The 19,862-nt window shown below is 43.6% G+C and overlaps 1 protein-coding gene across 1 annotated transcript in view; it reads left to right on the top strand.

Annotated features, from left to right (window-relative positions):
• Positions 1-301: 301 nt before the first annotated feature.
• The window catches only part of LOC144261949 (24-hydroxycholesterol 7-alpha-hydroxylase-like), a 47,891-nt gene continuing 28,330 nt past the window's right edge, over positions 302-19,862 (top strand). The window contains exons 1-2 of the mRNA XM_077811522.1: positions 302-484; positions 17,424-17,559. Coding sequence (XP_077667648.1) covers positions 302-484; positions 17,424-17,559 — 319 coding nt within the window. The remainder of the gene's footprint in view (positions 485-17,423; positions 17,560-19,862) is intronic.

The raw sequence follows: 19,862 nt of genomic DNA, 5'->3' as shown, positions 1-19,862 counted from the left end.
CTTTGAAGACAGATAACAAACATTTGCAGCCTGAGCCGATTTAAACTGTTGTGAATCTCCTCTGACCCCTGATTAGAAAGCAACCCTCCCTCCCCTCCTTTCCAGAGTGGGCAGAACAACCCGGCTGTGTTTCTTGCCTTGGAATCTTGTCTCCATGGCAGTGATCAGCCAGTGGCATTGACAGGAAAAATAGGCCTTATCATCTGTCCTGGACTGAGCCTGGGCAATCTTTCAAGCTGGGAACGGCAGCAGCCAGTTCAAAGCAGCGGGAGGAGCAGCTCCCCAGTCAGTGTGCAGGAAAATGGACATAACGATGGCTGTTCTGTTGGTATTGGTTCTGGGACTTCTTATGGTCAAGTTTGCTTTGTTTCAGCCAAGAAACCCAAATTCCCCACCTTGCATTAGTGGCTGGATCCCTTGGTTGGGAGCTGCATTTCAGTTTGGGAAAGCTCCCCTGGAGTTTATAGAACAAGCCAGAGTCAAGGTAAGAATTATAATAGGGTGCATGCATCTGTGTGTTGGGGGAGGGGGTGCCTGGGGCAGTATAGGGAGACAGATGAGGAACCTTTCTGCATTAAAGGAATCCCTTACAACATTAAGAAGATTTCTATCATTTTTATTGTAACACAGAAGCCTCCGGCTGAAATAGGTGATATGTGTGTCAACTGATTGGCAGGTTACCCTAGATACCTTGGACTTGATATTGCAATCACTGTTTTCGCACAATAGTACCTGAGCACCTGATCGGGACACACAATGCATGCAGCTTTTCTTTCTCAGCTGGGTACTGACCTGGGTTCCACATGAAGGGAAACACATTGCAAAGTGCATTGGGACTGTAAAAGTTTGTGCGAGCTGATTGTATGAGGTATGACCTAATACACAATCAGTAATGCCAGCTGCATGTGTTCACAAACGATGGGCTGCCCCCCCGATCATGAAATTTAAAAAAAAAGGGGGGGAGATTTTTTATTTGCCTCCTTTTTGAGTCTTCAGGGTTCATGTTGTCAAGCTGTTCTCTGCAACAAGTTCTAGAAACTTGGTGGGGTTTATGTTCCCCCTCCCCAGCCCAGCCCATGAAACCTGAGATTAAAATATAATCTCATGACTCCTGTAGCTGGAGCTTTAAGAAAGACACCAAATATCGCAAGACTTGCAATAAAATAAAACTGGCAACAGTGTTAGTTCAGGATGAATCACACAACAAGTTCATACAACCTAGCTGAGTGCAGAAAAATTCCCTGGCTTTTGAGTGCATAATATATCGACCTTAGTGTTACATAATTGTAAATCTCTCCCTCAGATCTCTTATTATTACATCTAATGTAAATCAAAGGGCAATATTAGAGCAGATGCCTGCTGCCATCCAGAATGATTCATTTTGCAAAAGAGTTATTTCCAAAACATTCACTTTGAGGACTGAAATTTTCCCACAGTTTATTTCTTGCTGCATGTGATTTGTTTTGCAGGAAGTTGGAGCAATATCCGTTTAGATACTTAAGGTTGAAGCTAGAGACTGGGCGTGGATTAGATCTCATTGAGGATTAGTGATTTTGGTTGAAAAACAAGTTGTTTGAAATGAACAAAGGCAATTCAGACCAAGAAGTTGCATTAGAAAACGTCTTTAACATTGAGCAGGAGTTGTCCTATTAGACTCACGGGCTTGATACTTATTTACACCAAGGCCATTTTACACCACCATGGCATTGTAAAAGGGAATAAATTAACATGGGAATAAATTACATTTATACTTGTTTTAAGGCTCCTTTACACTGTCAGCATGGGATAAAGCATCCTTCAGGTAAAGGAGAATCAGGCTCATTGGGACTACATTAAAGTTAAGCACATGCATAAGGCTTTGGAGGATCAGGGCCATAGACACAATTCATTGTGCATTCCTGCCCAGCTAGCTAAAGGGATACTGGTAAAAAAAAATTCTGGAATAAAAGTCATGAAAATTTAGTTCAAGTTTTTCCCTTTTATTGAAATTCAAAGCTATGATGCAAACTTTATTTAGATTTAAAAAATGAAGAAGATGCCTACACATAGCTCAAACTGCCTTCGAAATAGTATCGCATAACCCCAGCAGCATTCAAACAAGTATTCTGCCAGTTAGACACTTAGAGACTTGTTTTGATCCCTTCATCCATAGGCGCTGACTGCATGGATGCTCCAGGGCTGGAGTACCTATGGAAAAAAAATTAGTGGGTGCTTAGCAACCACAGGCAGCTAAGCTTCCCCCCGCCCCCCCGGCCCCCGTGTTTCCTGCCTGCCAGCAGCCTCACCGCTCAACTCCTCACCCTCCCTCCCAGTACTTCCTGCACACCGCTGAACAGCTGTTCTGTGGTGTGCAGGAAGCGCTGGGAGGGAGGGGGAGGAGTGGGCTCCGTGAGGGGGCAGGAAGAGGCTGGGCAGGGTTGGGGCTTGGAGGAAGGCGTGGAGTTGGGGCAGGCCTGGGGCGGAGCAGGGGTGTCAAGCGCCCCCCCCCCCCACCGCCCACATGGAGAGGAAGTGGGCGCCTATGTCTTCATCATTCTGGGAAGCATCCCTCAGCCCTCTCCAAAAACCCTATCAAACAGATGTCTATTGCAGCATGCCTGGAAGATCACCAGCTTAACCAGGCTATTTCAAATCAAGGGAGAGAGAGAGTAAATTCCAGAGTCCTGGAGCCCTCACAGGAAGTGCCCCTGCCACTACCCCTGACTCTTTTATAATGATAGCAAGTGTATCTGCCAATCATAGCTGTGGCAGTATGGCATGGGGAGACATACAGTCGCCGGTAGGCAGGTTCCAGGCCATTTAGAGCGGCCTAGGTCAGAACCTTTAGATGCATTATTAGGTGCACACTGGTTTAAAGACTGTACAGTTTCTATAAAAAATAACAAGGAGTCCTTGTGGCACCTTAGAGACTAACAAATTTATTTGGGCATAAGCTTTCGTGGGCTAGAACCCATTTCATCAGATGCATGGAGTGAAAATACAGGAGCACGTATAAATACATGAAAGGATGGGGGTTGCTTTACCACCTGTAAGGTCAGTCTAATGAGATAAATCAATTAACAGCAGGATACCAAGGGAGGAAAAATAACTTTTGAAGTGGTAATGAGAGTGGTCCATTACAGACAGTTGACAAGAAGGTGTGAGTAACAGTAGGGGGAAATTACGTTTAGATTTTGTAATGACCCAACTACTCCCAGTCTCTATTCAGGCCTAATGTGATGGTATCCAGTTTGCAAATTAATTCCAGTTCTGCAGCTTCACGCTGGAGTCTGTTTTTGAAGTTTTTTTGTTGAAGAATTGCCACTTTTAGGTCTGTTATTGAGTGACCAGAGAGATTGAAGTGTTCTCCTACTGGTTTTTTAATGTTATGATTCCTGATGTCAGATTTGTGTCCATTTATTCTTTTGTGTAGAGACTGTCCGGTTTGGCCAATGTACATGGCAGAGGGGCATTGCTGGCACATGGCATATAGCACATTGGTAGATATGCAGGTGAACAAGTCCTTGATGGTGTGGCTGATGTGGTTAGATCCTATGATGGAATCCCTTGAATAGATATGTGGATAGAGTTGGCACCGGGTTTTGTAGCAGGGTTTGGTTCCTGGGTTAGTGTTTTTGTTGTGTGGTGTGTAGTTGCTGGTGAGTATTTGCTTCAGATTGGGGGCTGTCTGTAAGCAAGGTGCGTGAGGTAATATCTTCTATTGGACCAACTTCTGTTGGTGAGAGACATAAGCTTCCAAACTACACAAAGTTATTCTTCCGGGCCTGTTGGGTTCCGGGATCTGGGTGGGTACAAGCCCCCCCATGGCTAAAGACCCCTCCCCCAGCCTCAGGAGAGGTGCCACTTAGTCTGGGACTCAAATAGATACAGGGGACAACAGAAGAAAAAACAAGGACAAGTGTGAGGATCAAAGAGTTAAAAATAGGGAATCTGAAAGAGACACCATGCAGAGAACCCCAGACAGCACCCACCGCTCCTCGAAGCTGTCAAGGGAGACAGCGGACGTGGTCCAGAGGAATTCTGCCCGGATACCTGAGCAGAGAGAGGAACAGAAATAGGCCCCACAGTCGCAGAGAACCCCCTCGGCCAACATCCTCTCCCTGCCAGGGGAAGGTACTAAGAGCATCACAGCTAAATACAAGATCAAACAGATAGTTTAGCACAAGTAGTTAGCACATGGTCTAATCTAAGAGACCATTCAAGGGTGAAGCAGCCAATTAATACCGTGTAGTCATAGGACAAAAAGGAAGATTTTGACAACCTCAGGGAACTGATGGGCACGATCCCCTGGGAGAATAACATGAGGGGGAAAGGAGTCCAGGAGAGCTGGCTGTATTTTAAAGAATCCTTATTGAGGTTACAGGGACAAACCATCCTGATATGTAGAAAGAATAGTAAATATGGCAGGTGACCAGCTTGACTTAACAGTGAAATCCTTGCTGATCTTAAACACAAAAAAGAAGCTTACAAGAAGTGGAAGATTGGAAAAATGACCAGGGAAGAGTATAAAAATATTGCTCAGGCATGCAGGAGTGAAATCAGGAAGGCCAAATCACACTTGGAGTTGCAGCTAGGAAGAGATGTTAAGAGTAACAAGAAGGGTTTCTTCGGGTATGTTAGCAACAAGAAGAAAGTCAAGGAAAGTGTGGGCCCCTTACTGAATGAGGGAGGCAACCTAGTGACAGAGGATGTGGAAAAAGCTAATGTACTCAATGCTTTTTTTGCCTCTGTCTTCACGAACAAGGTCAGCTCCCAGACTGCTGCACTGGGCAGCACAGCATGGGGAGGAGGTGACCAGCCCTCTGTGAAGAAAGAAGTGGTTCGGGACTATTTAGAAAAGCTGGATGAGCACAAGTCCATGGAGCCGGATATGCTGCATCCGAGAGTGCTAAAGGAGTTGGCAGATGTGATTGCAGAGCCATTGGCCATTATCTTTGAAAACTCATGGCGATCGGGTGAGGTCCCGGACGACTGGAAAAAGGCTAATGTAGTGCCCATCTTTAAAAAAGGGAAGAAGGAGGATCCTGGGAACTACAGGCCAGTCAGCCTCATCTCAGTCCCTGGAAAAATCATGGAGCAGGTCCTCAAGGAATCAATTCCGAAGCACTTAGAGGAGAGGAAAGTGATCAGGAACAGTCAGCATGGATTCACCAAGGGCAAGTCATGCCTGACTAATCTGATTGCCTTCTATGACGAGATAACTGGCTCTGTGGATGAGGGGAAAGCAGTGGACGTGTTGTTCCTTGACTTTAGCAAAGCTTTTGACATGGTCTCCCACAGTATTCTTGCCAGTAAGTTAAAGAAGTATGGGCTGGATGAATGGATGATAAGGTGGATAGAAAGCTGGCTAGATTGTCGGGCTCAACAGGTAGTGATCAATGGCTTCATGTCTAGTTGGCAGCCGGTATCAAGTGGAGTGCCCCAAGGGTCGGTCCTTGGGCCAGTTTTGTTCAATATCTTCATTAATGATCTGGAGGATGGGGTGGATTGCACCCTCAGCAAGTTTGCAGATGACACTAAACTGGGAAGAGAGGTAGATACGCTGGAGGGTAGGGATAGGATACAGAGGGACCTAGACAAATTAGAGGATTGGACCAAAAGAAATCTGATGAGGTTCAACAAGGACAAGTGCAGAGCACTTAGGACGGAAGAATCCCATGCACCGCTACAGACTAGGGACTGAATGGCTCGGCAGCAGTTCTGCAGAAAAGGACCGAGGGGTTACAGTGGAGAAGAAGCTGGATATGAGTCAACAGTGTGCCCTTGTTGCCAAGAAGTCCAATGGCATTTTGGGATGTATAAGTAGGGGAATTGCCAGCAGATTGAGGGACGTGATCATTCCCCTGTATTCGACATTGGTGAGGCCTCATCTGGAGTACCGTGTTCAGTTTTGGGCCCCACATCCCACAAGAAGGATGTGGAAAAATTGGAAAACGTCCAATGGAGGATAGCAAAAATGATTAGGGGACAGGAGCACATGACTTATGAGAAGAGGCTGAGGGAACTGGGATTGTTTAGTCTGCGGAAGAGAAGAATGAGGGGGGATTTGATAGCTGCTTTCAATTACCTGAAAGGGGGTTCCAAAGAGGATGGATCTAGACTGTTCTCAGTGGTAGCAGATGACAGAACAAGGAGTAATGGTCTCAAGTTGCACTGGGGGAGGTTTAGGTTGGATATTTGGAAAAACTTTTTCACTAGGAGGGTGGTGAAGCACTGGAATGGGTTACCTAGGGAGGTGGTGGAATCTCCTTCCTTAGAAGTTTTTAAGGTCAGGCTTGAGAAAGCCTTGGCTGGGATGAGTTAGTTGGGGATTGGTCCTGCTTTGAGCAGGGGTTGGACTAGATGACCTCCTGAGGTCCCTTCCAACCCTGATATTCTATGAAGGTCGATGGGCTACTGATTGTTGTAATAAGCCATAAATCAGGTGCCTTTATGAAGACCATGATTTTTAGGGTTTGTCTACTCTGGCAACACTAAAGCACTGCCATGGCAGTGCTTTAACGTGGCTTGTGTGGTCATGGCGCAGCTCCATGAGGGGCGTAGCCCACCTCCACAAGGGGAATAGCTCCCAGCGCTGGGGCACTGTTCACACTGGCGCTTTGTAGTGCTGAAACTTGCTGTTTTTTAACATCCCTGAATGAGAAAGTTGCAGTGCTGTAAAGTGCCAGTGTAGACAAGCTCTTAGTGTCTCACAAAGTTATGAATTTAAGCACCAGGCTCATCTTTTGAAAGTGTTTAGTACCTTCTGGCTCACCTCCCTTCTCTGGGTTTGCCAGTTGCACAACTCCTGCCTCCCAGGGAGTAAACTATAGACTACCTACCACTATAATCCCAAACAGACCTCCTTATTACCAGGAATGACTACAGACTACTTCCTATAGTCAGGGGCGGCTCTACAAATTTTGCTGCCCCAAACAGTCGCCACTGAATTGCCGCCATGCCCGGAAGAGCGGCGGAGCTGCCGCCCAAAAGCTGCCGCGGCACGAAGACCTCAGCAGAGCTGCTGCCCAAAAGCCTGGAGCTGGCCCTGCCTATAGTCTCTTTCTGCTCTCAGCTCCTGTGCTTTATACAGGCCCTCTCTGTTCCTGTCCAGCTGAGTCACACGATTAATCCCTGCTCCCTGGCTTCTCTTCCAGGTGCAGCCTGAGCAATTAATTGGCCTACCCAGCCACCTTAATTTCAGACCTTGTGTGGGGTGGACACCCCATCACATCAATAAAAGATATTACCTCACACAAGCCTTGTCTTGCTAATATCATGGGACCAACATGGCTACAACAACAGTGCATACATGTTCTGCAGGTAAGCCAGGAGAGTTTGAATCCTGTGCCAGGTGAAACCAAAAGAGTACTTGTGGCACGTTAGAGACTAACCAATTTATTTAAGCATAAGCTTTCGTGAGCTACAGCTCACTTCATTGGATGCATACTGTGGGAAGTGTAGAAGATCTTTTTATATACACACAAAGCATGAAAAAATACCTCCTCCCACCCCACTCTCCTGCCGGTAATAGCTTATCTAAAGTGATCACTCTCCTTACAATGTGTATGATAATCAAGTTGGGCCATTTCCAGCACAAATCCAGGTTTTCTGACCCCCCCCCCCCCAAACTGTGATTATCATACACATTGTAAGGAGAGTGATCACTTTAGATAAGCTATTACCAGCAGGAGAGTGGGGTGGGAGGAGGTATTTTTTCATGCTTTGTGTGTATATAAAAAGATCTTCTACACTTTCCACAGTATGCATCCGATGAAGTGAGCTGTAGCTCACGAAAGCTTATGCTGAAATAAATTGGTTAGTCTCTAAGGTGCCACAAGTACTCCTTTTCTTTTTGCGAATACAGACTAACACGGCTGTTACTCTGAAACCAGGTGAAACCAGTGGCTGGAGAGTAAGCTGCATATGTTCTACTTAGGCTCATCCTAGCAATCATGGTGTTAACTTTTGTGTGCTTGATCTTACAACCTTAATGTTGTCTAAATGCTAATCTTTTTGCATTGATCTGTGGCACAACAGGTCAAATTAATACGCACTTCCTATCTTCAAAGTGTCTGAGTAAGCTCTGTAATTAAGCCTTTCTAATATAGTGAAGGAAGGTCACACCTTTGAGGATGTTTAAGGGAGTTGTTGAAATAAGCTGCCACATCTCAATGCTTTTATTAACAAGTATTTAAATACAATATCTTCAGTGAATGACACGAGCCCTTGCAGAGCTCCGACTCAGTCACGAAACAATAAGACACATATTATCAGTTCATAGAAAAGTGGTACATTATTATGAGGGGTAGCATGTGATTAGGTATTTAAAGACTGTGTTGCAGTTAGAACTGGTTGGAATTTTTTTTTTTCCTGCATGAAATTTTGACAGTTTATCAAACAGTAAGAAACACCACACTGAAAACTGTTCTGTTGTCAGCTACCAACAACTGACAATTTTCACCCCAAACCAAAACATTTTCAACTAAAAATTGAAAATGTTTCAGCTGAAAATTATTGGCTTCCAGGTTTCTGGAGTTGTTGTTGGTGGTGGTCTTTGGTTTTTTTAAAATAGGAAAACGTGCGCTTCTGTGAAAATCTTTGTTTCGTCAACATCTAGTTTTCCATGGGAAAAAAAGTCGTTGATGGAATTTTTTTTTACTAGTTCTAATTGCAGTGCAGATATCCAGGATAACACAGCTATGGTTGCACATGCAGTCTTAACTTTAGCGCTTCATGACTCAAGTGCTTAACCATAGAAACTTAACATCTTCTAAACATGGTGGGGAAAGGCAGTTAAAGGGAATTTTGCAGTTTTTAAAGAGAAAAGAAATTACATATGCAAAATGGTTTGGCTGGACTGCACTGGAATACTCACCCTCATTCATGGTGCATCACCCAGACCAGTGCAAGGCCTAGAGAGCTCATAATTGCACTTAAGCTCACAGAGGCCCTGTCTCATTCCAGGCAGCTCAGGTGATCTGTCTGTTCGTTACCCAGCTGAGTCAGCCAAACATCCTTGCATAGCACACGCGTTCTTCTGGCAGCTCAGACGCGGGTACCTCCAGAGCTCCAGTTTGTTTAGGATTGTCCCTAGCCACGTCTGGTGGTGATGGATCTCATTTGTAAAGGACATAGCTATGGGAAATGGGAGAGCAAATCAAAGCTTTTATGTGATGGTTTCTTATTCATTGGTCATTCCCCCTGAGAAGGACATAAAAGGAGAGATGGAAAATGGTGGAACGACTCAGCAGAAAACACCCCTGGTTTAGTCAGTGAGATTGTTTTCCCTCGGGGGATAGTGTTCATAAGAAATTAAAGAGAAAATTCCCAAGCTGGGGGTTCAGCCATGACCTCTGACCTCTTGATATACAGCCCAACAGCATTCTCTCACAGAAAACTTCTCTTACAACCTTACCCATGGAAATTGGTGTCAGAGGAAGGGCAACGGAGCCAAAGTTAACCCCGTGGCCACTAGGGCCCCTGCACCCTATCACAGAGGGATTCTGGGTGAACACCTGGTTCCACTGAAGTGAATGGGAGTTTTACCATTGACCTAAATGGGACCAGAGGATGTCAGCCTTTGTACCTTTTCTGAAATTTTAAAAGAACGAGAGGCTACCTCAACCTCCCTCCCCCGTGGCTCACATTCACCGAAAGGTCTAGAGCAGAGGTATTATGATCAGCAAGGAGGGCTATCCAGTGTAACTATTCCTGCTAATGCCCAGCGCATGTTGCAATTGTAATACATAAAATTGCAATCTTGGCAAGTCACAGATTATTACAAGTGTCAGCAACATGCTCTGGATGCCATAAAAGGCATGCAGATTAAACACTGCCCCTCTCTTTAATAATTTACAATCTAAGGGCCTGATCCAGAGCCCATGGAAGTCAATGGGCCATGGAAATCAACAGGAGTGTCTCCCATTGATGCTAATGGATGGATCAAGACCCAAAAATGCAAATACAAATGAGAAAACCCAGGCTGGCAGACCCAGAGGCAGGAATTTTACCATTGACCTCAGTGACCAGGATGTCACCCTTAGATTAGATAAGCAGCATGGGGTAAAGGGTAAAAGCACCAGTATGGTATTTGATGAAACAAAGTTTGTTTGGCAGTACGCTACCTATATAGTCCAACTAATTCAAGTATCAAGGACAACACCATCATTTTAATCATAAAAATGATCTTTCCCCCACCCTAATCAGCGAGGTATTCTGACATAGAAAATTCTGTAAAATCTAGTTACATGGTTACAGACTGTACATCTGCCAAACCCTTTCATACAATAACCCTGAAACGTTAAACCTGGACATGCTGCCCTCCCTCCCCTTAGGTGACGTTTGCAGCATGCACAGAATTCTTGTCCGAGGGAGGCAGACTTTTTTTCCCCTGCAGAAAATCTGCTGCAGTTCTGCCTTTTGCCTCCCAGAGAACGCGGTGGCACCAGAACAGCCTGAGCTGGCTGAGGCTGACTGGTCAGGTGGGCGGCCGCAAACAGCTAGTAGGCGGGTGGCTGGTGCGTTTTATCCTCAAGTGAAAAGTCACAGCAACCGTCTTGGAGGTAAAGTTGGCCACACAGGGCTGCTGAGGTCACAGGGCCACACGGGGACGTGGGGGGGGGGGCTTGGGCTTGAGGCAGGGCCACGGGGGGGGGGGGGCACTGAAGATGCTGTGCCTAGGGGTGCGTAAGGTGTAAATCCGGCCGTGCCAGTAGATGGCTGTTTGGTTGCTTATCTGAAGTGAGCTGGTGGCCCCATCCAGGTTTTCGTGGCTAGCTAGACATCAGCTTTAGCTGAATTCTCTCAAGAGAAAAAAGGGCTGACTAAGCCTGAAGACTGAACTATCTTCTCATCCACAGGGTGGCCTGGAGGAAGCTTGTCCTGCTGCTAATTTCTTGTAGATATTGGAGCTAGCCAGAAAATGGGGAGTAACTTTTGCTCTTTCTCCCTTTTGTGGGAGAAAAGTGATCATTTTTAATTGTGGTGGGCACCAAGTAATTTTTTCTCCCAAATTACCAAAAATATTTAGTCTAGAGAAACAAGAAATGGTTGGCCAACTCTTACGAATTCCCTCTCTCTCTCACTGACAATTCAGGGATGTGACTCTACTCTTAGCCCTGGTCTACACTGGGGCGGCGGGGCGCTTGGATCAATCTAAGTTAAGCAACTTCAGCTACGTGAATAACGTAGTTGAAGTCGACATACTTAGATCGACTTACCGTGGTGTCTCCACCGCAGTGAGTCGACTGCTGCCGCTCCCCCGTCACTCCGCTGGCGCTGGAGTACGGGAGTCGATGGCAGAGCGCTCGGGGATCGATTTATCAAGTCTAGACTATACGGCATAAATCGATCCTCGCTGGTAGTATGAAGACATACCCTGAGTTACAGGGGTTCTTTTACATACTTTAGGTGACAATAAAGACCAAGCAAAATAGCCATCATTCATAACTGTGATGATTTTATTAATAAAGAAAGGAAAAGAAAACATTAAACAAAACACAAATGACAGAACACTAATTATAAATTGGCTACTTCCATTGCAATCTCGTTTTTATGCCTCTGTGGAGAGTTTTTAACGGAGATTACACTTTTGAGGGTGAGCCCACCTTTGATGGGCATTTTGCTCTTGGTAAATTGAGGCCCAGGTCTTCTCTCCCAAAATTATTGTGAGTCCAGTCTTAGTATCTCATAGGAAACTAAAAGCTGTTTATGGATGGACAAAATTTTAAGGGCCAATGGATCCTGTCACGTTGTCATTGATAACCTAAACCAGTTTATAAAAAGGCAGAGTAAGCACTCTTAACTAACTCCTATCAAAGTTGTTTAAATCAGTTGCTTAGAAGAAGCCATTTAAGGAGTTCTCTTAAAACAGGCCACTTAGCAAATATCTTAAATCCAATTAAACCCACTATTTCTCTGTTTACAAGTGTTTAGCCTCTGTCTCCTCTCCAGAAATATATGGTCTAACCATTTGGTGATTAACAGGAGAAGCTGTCAATATTTTAGATTACAGTATCATTTGAATATCCCAATAAAATCATTACAAGAGTTTCCTAATCTAATCCCTTGGCAGTGTTTTTTGACTGCTTCCACCTCATCTGTGATGATTGTCTTTCAGTTGGAAGATAGCCTTTCTTTGCTACTGCTGTGTGATATAGTTTTCTGCAGGGTGGATTGATTTAAATCACTAGTCAGGAAGACTCGATTTAATCATGGATTTCTACATAAAAGTGCATTCTTATTGGTTGTTATAACCTTAATACATATTCTTCACAACTCAGAGATAGACATAGGTTTCATTTTTAGAAGGTACACACTATACATTTTTAAAGTGATTTATTTTGAAAACTTTTCAGATTAGTTTTACAGCTATATCAGAAAATGAATAATTGTTTGGTTATTTAATTTACTAAAGGAAATTGAAGTGGATATTTTTGAAGTCATTGGGAGGTGAACTATCTCCAGTTCAACAGGTTAATCATTAATATTTGGAGGATTTTCTTTCCATGCTGTATTAGAAGGAGAACATGACCAGACAGACACTGAAATTGTTTTATTTAACTAAAACAACAATGTTATGTATTCTGGATTTTTTTCTTCAACAGCAAACATAATATTTTAACAAAACAAGCATATGAATTTTTGAATTTAGTTAAACATTCAAGTTTTTTAAAATCAGGTTTGTTTTTGTTAAAATTGTTTTTAACTAAAATAGTTAAATGAAACATTTAAAAAAACAATAACAATGTAAAATCTACTATGTCAGCCAGGTCAACATGAGAAACTTAAAATATTGGCTTCTAATATTAAAATATTAGCTGCTAACTCAATCGTCTTCACCTTCATTTTCCTGTTTGTTCATAATCTGGAAAAGAAAAATAAACTTTCCTGCTTTTTCAGGTCCCAAACAATTTCTCAATTTGGAATGAATTAGTCCAAAAGAAGAAAATATTTTTTCTGTACCAGCAGAAGAAGCTACTGCTATTAAAAGTGAGATTATCACTTCAACAATCTCCGAATCGAACTGCTTAAGTGACTTCTACCAGTTCACTGATGTGACTTTCTTGAAAACATCAACAGCAAACATATATTTCTTGAATGGTTCTCATTCCCAAACTGGGTCTCTTTTACGGCCCAGCTGCCATTATAGGCTTTCCCTTATAGTGAGAGAATGGTATGGTAGATCTCAAATCTATTTATTTATTTAAAATCAATTTTGCTGTTAACAAGCATGTTACCTCTGGAGACACAAATCCACAATTTGAGAACTGCAAAACTAAACATCTCTGATGATATCTTCTAAACTGAGCACTGAGTCCCATTGGGTAGATAGAAAGATTGACCTAAACAATCTATACAGAAGCCCCTGGACCCCATACTATTGGATCCCTAATCCATGAACTATTTGAACTCATTTACAAAACTTTTCTTAAACATCACATAAATATATTATCTCATACTATAGAATTAGACTTTATAATCCCCATTCCATGATGAGATATCTTTGAACTATAATGTATCTATCTTTAGATAATTTTTTTTGAGGAAAAAAATCTAAAAAATCTGATTTAAATAAAAAACACGATTTTTTTAAAAGTTATTTATTTATTTATTTTAAATCATTGATTTTTATCCATCCTGGTTTTCTGCTTTTTCTTAGTTCTCTGTGGCCTCTTGCTTGTGAAGGGACAAGATGAGTTGAGGAATGCTTCAGCATAGTAGCAGAGAGTGAGTGAACAGTACTCACTTCAGAATTTATACTCTTCCCCTTCCTATTTTCATGAAATTATAGGAAAACACCTCTTTCAGACTTGTTTAGATTCAAATTTGGCTGCTGTTATCCTTTCCTTGACTCCATGTTTTTTTGGTGGTATCTTCAGCTCCTCAAATTGCAGTCTGATTAATGAATGTGCAACACACTTCTAAATGTTTTTGTTCTTCTGTGGCAGGAAAGTATCAGAAAACTTTTAAAGTTTTAATTCTTTTTATTCAGTCTATTTTCTGAGATATTTTTTCAGTTTTATTAGAGTTAAACAGGAAATGAAATTCTGTTTTCAAAAAGTCCAAACACCCCTACTCTTTACGTAAATGCTTTAATTCTCAAAGCAATCTTTTTCGAAGGCAATAATTTTTAAAGAGAGTTTTTTGCTTAAACAGCTATTTAAAGAATTGTTTCATTCTTCATAACAATTTTTGTAGAGATTATTCTTGTCTTCCTGAGTTGGGTGACTGGTTCCATAAGTTTACCAAATAGCTAAATAATTAATTCCCCAATAATATAAGTACACTCTATTTAAATGGCCTCTTATATTAGTAATTAGGTTATCAAGAACATTAGATTCCATGGTGGTCCATCAAGCATTTTACCATTTACAATGGTAGCAATTATATTAGGAAATTACATTAGAAGATTTCCATTCAGTAAGCGTTTTACGAGGTCATGCCATCTCTACACTTACGAAATAAACCAAGGTTTTCTATAAAATATTTCTTAACTATAAATGTTTTTCTTAAGGCATCCAGGAGGAAGATTTTACAGTGATTACAAAAGAATCTACTTTACTGCCTAGTTTTATGGTTCTATTAACACATCCTTATGTATGACTCCTTTTTGCACCCCCAGTGAGAGCCCTCCAACACCCCAACCCTCTGCCCCAGCCCCGTGAAAGTGAGTGAGGGTGGGGGAGAGCGAGCCACCAAGGGAGGGGGACTGTAGTGAGCGGAGGCAGGGCATTGGGGAAGGGGCAGGGATAGGGTTTTCAGTTTTGTGCAATTAGTAAGTTGGCAACCCTACAAATGGCATGCAGATAAGAAGGTATTGATGATGAGGAGGAGGATGTTTAGAACATTGATAAGACCAGTTTTAAACTACGGATGCCAAGCTTTTGGTTCTGCCTCAGAAACAACTTGTACGATATGCTGGCCCATGTCAGCTCGCTCGGGTTTGCAGGGCTGTTTTATTGCCGTGTAGACATTTGGGTTCGGGCTGGAGACTGGGCTCTGAGACCCACCCCCAGACAGGGCCGAGAGCTCGTGCCCCAGCCTGAGGCTGAACATCTACATGGCAATTTTACAGCCCCGCAGCCTGAGACCCACGACCCTGAGTCCGCTGACACAGGCCAGCCGCGGGTGTTTGATTTGCGGTGTAGATCTAAGTTCCCTCCAAGCTGTGTGGCCGCGCAGCAGCCTATGAAGCACCGCGCAGGTGGTCGGGGCTGCGGCAGGGAGAGATGCCTCACCCCCGACCCCGGATCTGCTGCGGCGCACAGCGCTGGGTTTATAATGGTGGCAGGCCCACGCTTAGCAGGGTCCCCGCCGGCCCAGCTCGGTGCTCCACTTCACTAGCGCTGGCTCCTCTCCTCTCTGGACCTTCCCCCACACTCCTCTAGGCTCCGCCTCCACCCTCCGTCACCAGCAGAGTGACGTGTGCGTGTGTGTGTGTGTGTGTGTGTGTGTGTGTGTAAAGGAGCCCACAGCTGCTGCCGTTCCTCCCGGCGTTCCAGTGGGACTTTGTTACCCTGGAAGGGGGGGCTTATATAGTCACCAGAGGGCCAAGTCACAAAGAGAGAGAGGACTTCGAGTCACTGGGTGGGGAGGGGGGAGGCTACAGCATGAGCAACTGACAGAAAGGGGTGCCAGGTGGGACAAAAAGCCCCACCCCCAAGGAAGTGCACTTGCTGTGAGTGGACCCCTTCGTCTTTTGACCCAGCACTTCTTAGAGCGTTCACAATTTGCAATTCAATATTTTACACAAAACACAAATTGCAGTAAACGTTGGTTATAACATTGTACAACAGAGCATCAAAGCAAAGAATAGAGTGTTAAAGTAAAATGGAAATTACAACAGCTGCAGTTTAGGGTTTGTATAAATATAGTGTTATCTTCCTTGACTCTTGTAGAGTTTGTCAAATTGACAGACAACAAAATTCCTAAGAATTTTCTTAGCTTGGATGTTTCATATAATTAAACAAACAAAAATATATGCAGGTGAGGTACTTTTCTCCAAGCACCCTATGAAGTAAGGACATGTATCTCCTAAGACTCAGTAAAGGCACAGACATGTTTGTAATGACTTAACGTTATAAAAATAAGTTATAATAATTTTACTAATATCATTTTGCATCAATATTGAGGTCTCTTCCCTACACTTTCCACCCACTCTTTGTCAAAAAAAATGTTATGACCAACTCCAATGGATAGTGAGGGCTTCTTTGATCTCTGTCTGGTATCTCACAAGCACTGAATTCATGTGGCTACTGCTCTCTTGCAAAATCTATTTTATGTGCTTCTATAGTCCCCATTACCGTAGTAATCTGGTCACCACACATCCTTTAATGTATTTATCTTCACAACATCCCAGCAGAGTTGAACTATTATCCCCATTTTACAGATGGGAAACTGAGGCACAGAGACTGTTTTGTCCAGGGTCACACGGGATATCTGTGACACAATGAGGAATTGAACTCTGTCCTCCCAGGTACTAGACTAGGGCCCTAACCACTGGGCAATCCTTTCTCTCTAGAAGTCAGTGTGTTGGTTAAAACATTTTACCTGTCTCCCTAACATAAACTTATGCTCCCAAAAATCGCTCTGCAGAACAGACCACACAATAATTACAGCCTAAATCAAGTTCAAAGACCAAAAACTGGTGAAAAATAATGCTCTAGCTTCCAAACAGTTGGGAGAGTTTGGATTCCAGTAATGAGTTCTGAGTTGAATAGATATGAGATGTTAGAGAAGCTAAGTTCAGAGAAAAGCTACAACAATGATTTGTGGGATGGAAAACACATCTTAACAATGAAAGGCTTAATGACCTCAATCTATTTAACTTAACCTTGTCTTTGATAAGAGGTAGTCTTTAAATACCTACACAAGAAGAACATATTTGATATTAGGCGGCTCTTTAATCTAGCACAAACGCATAACAAGATCCAATGTCTGGAAGTTTGTTATAAAAATTCAGATTGGAAATAAGGTGGAACTCTTTAACAGTGAGGGTAATAACTATTGGATCAGATTACCAAAGGATGCAGTCGTTTTCCTGGCATTTGGAGTCTTTAAATCAAGACTGGGTATCTTTCTAGAAGCTATGTGCTAGCTGAACCACACTTGTGTCTGTTCAGGAATCAGTGTGTGAAATTCTGTGGCTTGTGCCATGCAGCTGGTCAGAGGAGATGATCACAAGGGTCCCTTCTCACCTTAAAATCTATGAATTCAAGTCTAATTTATTTACATGTCTGTTTGCTCCTGAACAAGGATTTTAGATAGTGAAGCTGCATCCCTCTACCTCCCGCTTTGGTTTTATTTTCTTTCCCCCCTACCTTCTCAACATTTCTGTTGTATTGGTGCAATTCCTGTTGCAGGATCAGAGCCATGGTCTCCCATAAAATGTCTTAGCAATAAAGTCATTAATTTTTTTAACTCCCTCCTTGTTTTTGCAGTATGGGCCAATATTCACAGTGTTTGCCCTGGGAAACCGATTCACCTTTGTGACCGAGGAAGAGGGGATTGAAGCATTTTTGACATCTAAGGACATAGATTTTGAGCAGGCGGTGCAGCAAACGGTCCAGCGCACAAGTAAGGGATATCTCAATTTCAAAGGAAAGCTAACCCATCAAGGTTAAAGATGTGATCCATAGCCCATGGGTCTTTGGATCAGGTCTCAAATGCATATCTTAATCCACAATTAAAGCATAAAGTTAAGGGGCAAATGCAATACACAATGTCATAGCCTGGGCCAGTCCTGCTCTCTGGATAGACACCAGTCTATCATGAGGAGATCCACCTGCATGGGCCACTAAATTCCTGGATCTGGCTAGTGATAGATCACTGTTCCTGGTTCTGGGACACTCAGAGGCACTCCTGAGGTGTAGACCCCACGTCTGACATGCCTCATGGCAGTGGGATCCTGCACTCCAACCACCTTGACACTGGAACCTGTGCCCCATTCCTCCTGAGCACCCCAGCAGCTTTGATCTGTTCCCTCCAGAGTCCACCAGTCTGGATGAGTTCTGGTTTCTCCAGTTGCACCCTTCAGGAATCATGTAACCATGAAAGCAAGGAATCTCTCTTTCACTCTCTCTCATTCTCACATGCACCTGACTCATGGACAACACAACACACACACACCTGTCTCATGGACAGCCCAGAAGAGTTACAGATCTAGGCAAAATAACAAACACCTGAACATAACTGTCCCTTGGGCTGGTCTCACCCCTCCATTTATGTCCGAGGGTGTCCAAGGGTCTATCTGTGTTCAGGCTAGGTGGAGACTCACTTGTCTCCCTGGCAGCCATTCCCTCTTGGTGCTGGCCATGGCCAGCCCCATGCACACAGCACCCTTCTTGCTTACAAACAGCCTTGGTCATGAGCCTCTAGTGTGAAAGCTCATACCCCAGTCATGCTGAATTCACATTCACAACACATTTTTTCACAGGGGTGTACAGTAGAGTCACTAACAAGTCCATATTCCTTTGGAGCTGGCTGGATGACACTTCTTGTGTTAGGTCTCCCGAGGTTGAGAAATGTCACTACCCGTCCTGTCACTACCCAACCCCATCCTCTCTGGCTTTGTTATATATCTGGAGCAAGCTACACATATGCCAGTTCAAAATGATGCTCCATGCCAGGGCACAAAAATGGGTCATATACAAAATGGGGATTCTAATCCACAATGCAGGTTACAATCATAAATGGTCCCCGCAAAACTAAATGAAATTTATAAATTGACACCAACATATTCCCCAAACTGTCACACACAGATGTAACTATTTGTTGTCCAAGGCCCTGAACATGTATAATGACCCCAGAACATGTCATCAGTAGATTTTTTTTTGAACCAACAACCCATATTGTTGTTTGTGTGGCAGTAAAACTTAACAGCCCCAACCAGGTATCAGGGCTTTTTTGTGGTAGGAGCTTGTAAGAGCATCAGAGCCACAGGACAGACTTCTACCAATTGAGCAAAAGGAGAAACTGTTAGCTGGTAGCTATAGTAAGCTGTTCTTCTTTAGAAGAACAGACAGTGGAGAAGAATGCAGGACACACTTTGCTGGTGTGCTATGCCAACATTAAATCCCATTCACACATCCTTTAAGTAAATGGAAAGTGGACTACAGGAGTAAGTTCTCTCATTGTTGAGAGAGAAATGAGTTGGTAGAAGGTGAGATGTTTTGCATGTTTGCAAGTGATGAGAACCAAAATAGGGCAGCTCTAATCCCCAGGCTTAGATGGTACAGCCAGCAGCTGTCTATTGCAGGCTGCATTTTCCACCTCCACATACTTATTGTGCAATCTGCCTTTGCTAGCCATAAAACAAAAATGTGCCACTGGACAAAGTGACAGTCCTCCCAAAGTTTTCCCTGCGCAGGTGTTTAATCACCTATCCCAGTATTCCCAACCTCAAGCTTTCAAAATCATGAGTCAGGCCCCTCAAAATCATGAGATTCTTTTCCAAATAATACATTTCAGGGTTTGGGGGGTTTTTTGCTGCCTTTTGGGCCACTCAGTATTTAAAAGCACGTACATTGCTTAACACCCCCTCCCCCCTTCACACACACACACCACAGAAACGGTGCTCCATGTAGGGTCCTGGGACCTGCTGTGATGACACCTGCTATTTAACACGAGGCTTGAATAAAGTGACCAGATTATCAAAATGAAGAAATGACGCCTGTCACTCCACACCCAGTCAGGAGTCTGTTCTCTGCACTCAGCCACTACTCTCACCTTAGTGAGGCTGCTGGCTAGAGCTCATGCCTACAGGCCTGTTCTCAGCTGGGCCCCGGTGATGGTGGTGTCACGCCTGTACCTCCACCAGGCTTCATCTCAATGCGCTGCTGTCCCCATGGGCTGAGACCAAGGGGAATGGCTTCCCAGAG

Source organism: Eretmochelys imbricata, chromosome 3, assembly GCF_965152235.1.
Source record: "Eretmochelys imbricata isolate rEreImb1 chromosome 3, rEreImb1.hap1, whole genome shotgun sequence".
NCBI lineage: Eukaryota > Metazoa > Chordata > Testudines > Cheloniidae > Eretmochelys > Eretmochelys imbricata.
This window is presented reverse-complemented; position numbering and strand designations above follow the sequence as displayed.